Source organism: Halyomorpha halys, unplaced genomic scaffold, assembly GCF_000696795.3.
Source record: "Halyomorpha halys isolate HHAL.00 unplaced genomic scaffold, Hhal_1.1 Scaffold657.1, whole genome shotgun sequence".
NCBI classification, from domain to species: Eukaryota; Metazoa; Arthropoda; class Insecta; order Hemiptera; family Pentatomidae; genus Halyomorpha; species Halyomorpha halys.
This window is the reverse complement of record NW_027105368.1, coordinates 505,047-509,984: the sequence shown is the minus strand read 5'-3', so window position 1 is coordinate 509,984 and position 4,938 is coordinate 505,047. Positions and strand designations below refer to the sequence as shown.

Genomic DNA, 4,938 nt, shown 5'->3' with positions numbered 1-4,938 from the left:
AAATTTATCAGAAGCTCTCACAAATGAGGAAGCTAAAATTACATTAGTGTTTAAATTTTCGATCAATCAAATCTTCGATTTTTATTTTGTTTTTTTATTATTTTTTTTTACTTTTATCATTCCATAGGTGTTGATGACCAGAGGGTTTTAGGCCTTTAAGCAACAATCAACAACATCTCAAAGAATCATCACCCGCCCCCGACGACATCCTTTATGCAATGATTCAGGGCCTTACTCATAGCTGTTTAAATTGGCTACTCGAATTCATTAATCATGTGTGGAAAACTGGTGAATTTGCTAATGCCTGGCGACAATCAGTAGTAGCTCCAATCCTAAAAGCAGGCATTTCTCTAATATTTACACTGCAGAACTGAATGCCATAACATCCACCCTTTACTTTTGCATTACAAATATACCAAATGACAATATAGCAGTAATATCGGACTCCATTAGCGCTCTTCAAGAACTAGATATAATGTATTCGGTTCACACTCTCGTTCAATGAATTCAGGAATACTTAATTATGTTAAAACAAATAGGTAAATCAGTCTACTTCGTCTGTCTATCTTAAACCTCATGTTCAATATTTTAAACCAACAACCAACGGGCGTTGATGAACAGGCAGTTGAACGCCCTCTCAAAACAAACAGACAGTTGTGTATTTAAATAATCAATATTTGTTATTAACAATATCAAACAATTTATAACAGTGATATATATCTTAAAAATACATGAAAGCGACAAAACAAGGATTGTAACTAATTTTTTGAAGAAAATAAGCAGAAAAAAAAATATTTTAAGTAAGATTGATGGATTTAATTTCATAATTAACGAATAGCCCTTTATTTACCTTTTTAGTAAAATAAAATTAAAAAGTATAAAATTATATAACAAGGGAATGTTTATGGCTTTAATATTGAGTAGTTAAGATTGAAGCATTAAGTTAAATATTAAATGAAAGATAAAACAATAAAAATATTTATCAGGTGGTATGTTAAACAATTTCACATAAAAGTAACTTGAAAAGGGATATTAATCCAGGCCCGAAACATTATACGCAGTAAAATTAAATGAATGGATAATAAATAAAATAATAAATGTAAGTGTAAATCTAAAAGGATGTGAATTATTTATTTGCTCAACTAATAATATAAAGTCAAATTAAAATAGACCTTTTAGCTGGATTTTTTAATAAATATTAAATAGAATTTTTAATGAATCTTTCCCGAAGTTACAATAGTTTAAAAGTTACAACCGAGTTTAGTTGAAGAATACAAAAAAAATAGTAAAATTTTCCATTTGAACGATATCATAGCTAAAATAATCATAAAATGGGTAAATATCTAATAAGAAATTATATACACGAATTATACAAATGATTAATGCATAGACGAAAAATACAAAATAATAAATTAATAATCTTTCCTTAGGATTAATACTAAAATGTGAAAATGTTACGATTTTGACGATTTGATTACTATATTATAACTTCACTGAAACCATGGCTACTGCTCTGGTCATCTCGGTAGATTAGTTTTCGATACAACTTCACTGTCAATTATTGTTTATACTTTACTTGCTATATGTCAAAGCTCTTTTTTTTTCATTTCATCTCTTCTTTTCATGGGAGCTATTGATGTTGAAACATCCTCCTGTTGGTTACAGGCAATTGAAGCAGGACGCGGCAAGGACAGGATGGGAAAGCGCACTCAGGTCACAGGACTTCCAGGTCTGTGTGACCGTCATCGAGGCGAGGCAGCTCGCGGGGCTCAACATGGACCCTGTCGTCTGCGTCCAAGTCGGCGACATCAAGAAGTACACCAGTGTAAAGGAGTCCACCAACTGTCCCTATTACAATGAGGTGAGCAATCTGTGTAAAAGGATTAATTTACATCTGACAATGAGTAGATATTTATTCATTATTAATATTACAAACATATACTACATATAATAATCATGTTATGAGAGAGATTGATTCTAAAATTAGTGCTGCATCATAAGAAATAGAATTTTATAGCTCTGACCGTACTGTTCATTTATTTTTTCAAATGATGCCATAGGATAATTATCTTGAAATATTATCCACAACTACCTATCTTCCAAATATTAGGGGGCTGTGGTAACGGCGTGGCAACACGCTAGTCTACCAACCCTAAGGTTGTCAGATCGAATCCCGGTCCCATCCGGGCTTTTTTCTAGCATTAAATAATAAAAACTCACTCACAACCTCCCCGGTGCATTTGTGAAGCCCATTAGCCAATGGATGGCACTCAAAAAAAATAAGTGAGGGATTGATGAATCCACCCTACAAAAACCACGTCAGAAAACGCGCGATGTATTAGGAAATATACCTCCATGGTCAGTAGCCCATACAATAATAATAATAACCCATCTTATCGAATTTCGATTAATGGTAACATACTATTTCATTGAGGCCTAAAACTATTAAAATAAGATTTCTTTCGTAAATGTCTGGTGTTTGTTTATCAACTTACTAATAAGTAAATAAACGTCCATAAAATATTATGATCATTGATTATTCATAATATATAAAGTGTTGTTGGGTTATATAGGCATCAACGTTACAGAAGTTAACAAAATATTTATTGACCGACATAGTGAAAATACAAACAATGCGTATGAAGTGGTAATAATCATAATTATTCTAATAAGCAGTAATACTATAAAATATTAAACATGATAATTGTATTGATTACTTTGCTATAGAACTGTAGTATCGATAGGTAGTTTTGCGACCGATTTCTATCACACGTCAGAGTATTCAGTCTTACTATCTTTTAGTTGGCCCTCTGGTAATGGTATTCTAGTTATTGCTCAGATGGTGCCTAGGAAGAAGTTCCATCGTCTACGAAGGTCATGCCAGTAGTTTTCTAGTGTCACTAATCCATATTTCAAAGAGAAATTCCTCGTTACTATCAAAGTGTGAAATTCTCTTTTCCAACCTCATTTTTCTCACTATGCGTCCGTTCCTTTCTTCGTTCGGACGTGGGTACTGCACATCAGGGCTGTCTCTGCGAAGCCTCCTCATAGGCTCGTCAAAAGTTCAAGAGGCATAAATTATTTACTTCTCGAGCCCTTTCCGGGAAGTCTTGGCATGTGATGGATTCCATTAAGGCTTCCTGGAGAACGCACTATCCACCCACACATCCTACCTAAAAGTTTTATCAAAGTTCTATCGAAGGCTTTCTGTTTACTACTTTAAAACAGACCTTTGGTGTCTATTCAGTCCAATAGCTTGGAATTTACTTTTTGATGGAGGGATGTGATTTTAGTACTTAAATAGCCAAGTCTATAGAACAGAAGGACAACTGTCACCTCATGGGTCTAATCCCGAACAAGCTAAAACCTGCAAACAGCTCTGGCTCTGTTCCATTTAGTTACGAGCTCTGGACCAGAAAATATGTCAAGCCAAGCAGGCGACATAGTATGGCACTCCACCCCAATCATACCATGTGATCCGTCCTAATATGGGGTTCCAGCCGCTCACACCAAGTAACAGAGCATTTTCTTCTTCTACTAGTTTTATAAAATCGTCATCATCATCTACCTACCTCGCAGCAGCAACAAGAGCCCATTATCTAAATTGAAATTAACTAAACTAACATTATAATATTCCCTTTGGCTTACACCCCTCTTTACAAGTAATTATCTTTTTTTTATCAACATATTTTACTTATTCCAACCTCTCTTTGATCTTCAACGAAACCCTTTCTGAAATGGAGTATATAAAATTTGATTAAGGCATGACTCCCCTATAAATCGAATCCAAACATCTCATCAAAACAGTGTGAATCTTCATTACAATAAGCCACCATTATAGCCCAGTTACAACCAGTACCGCCCGTAACTTCCAGCAAGGATCTTAACTAAACAAAGAATATTCAATACATAGCGATATTTTCGATGATATTGACTGATAGCCAAATTTCACTTTTATTTAAAAAAAAAAAAAAAAAAAAAAGAAATGTGATGGATTCGAACTTGCAAATGAATTCATAGTAGGGTTCGACTTTAGATTTTTTTTTAAATAACACGAGGCAGTCCATGCATACTGAATGAACTCTCGGGAACTTTCCTAACGTCATTACATCTATACTAGATTATATAAACCGATTTAATAGTAATAGTTGATATTGAGGAATATATATAAATAAAATAAAATTGAGAGATAAAAGGAACAGAAAAAAATATATATTTTGATTCGATAACGGTACGTGAATTTATGTGATGAAAATGCAAAAAAATAAATAAACTATTTATATGTGTGCGTAAATATTTGTTTGTGATGGTAATTAAATATTTCCGGAAAGTGAGGGCTATTATCGTTAACAAAGTTGCCTATTGATATGGCAAATACCTGTCGTATGTCAGTATGTGTTTGACAGCTAGTGATACGTTACACTGTCTACATGCTTGTGACAGTAAGTATCGTTGGGTAAGTCGATTGAGTCCAAGTCGTAGTATGGTCAGTATTACTTCGTGTCGTCTGCAGCTTTAGATTAATGACTTCCATATATGAAGTTGCCTGCCATATATTTAATATTTGTATTGTCAGGAGAATATTGAGATCGTTGTAGGGGCAATCTAAAATATTCCTGAATATCCCATGCGAAGCATAATTTCGCATAAGCAGCATGTACAGTTGCGCATGCGCTAGTTAGCAAATGAACATATGCTACTTCGTGTCCCACAATAGACTATTTTCCAGTGAACTCAAATAAAAACAGTAGTGGAAAAAATAGTGTCAGTGAAATATTAAGTGATACTGCTCACATGAGAGCTAAAATATAGGTGAGTTGTCGCTTATTTATTAACTATTAGTGAATCGTGTATACGTTCCTTAATACCAACAGCAGCCATAGACTCGTATTAGAGATAACAACTCCAGCCTTTGTCAGTTGCTCACTGGCTGGCATT

General features: G+C 33.9%; 1 protein-coding gene across 1 annotated transcript in view; it reads left to right on the top strand.

The window, feature by feature from the left end:
• LOC106685085 (otoferlin) overlaps positions 1-4,938 on the top strand; it is a gene marked incomplete at its 5' end in the record, with an annotated part of 241,026 nt that overhangs the window by 126,863 nt on the left and 109,225 nt on the right. Inside the window, 1 exon segment of the mRNA XM_024359161.2 lies at positions 1,666-1,861. Coding sequence (XP_024214929.2) covers positions 1,666-1,861 — 196 coding nt within the window.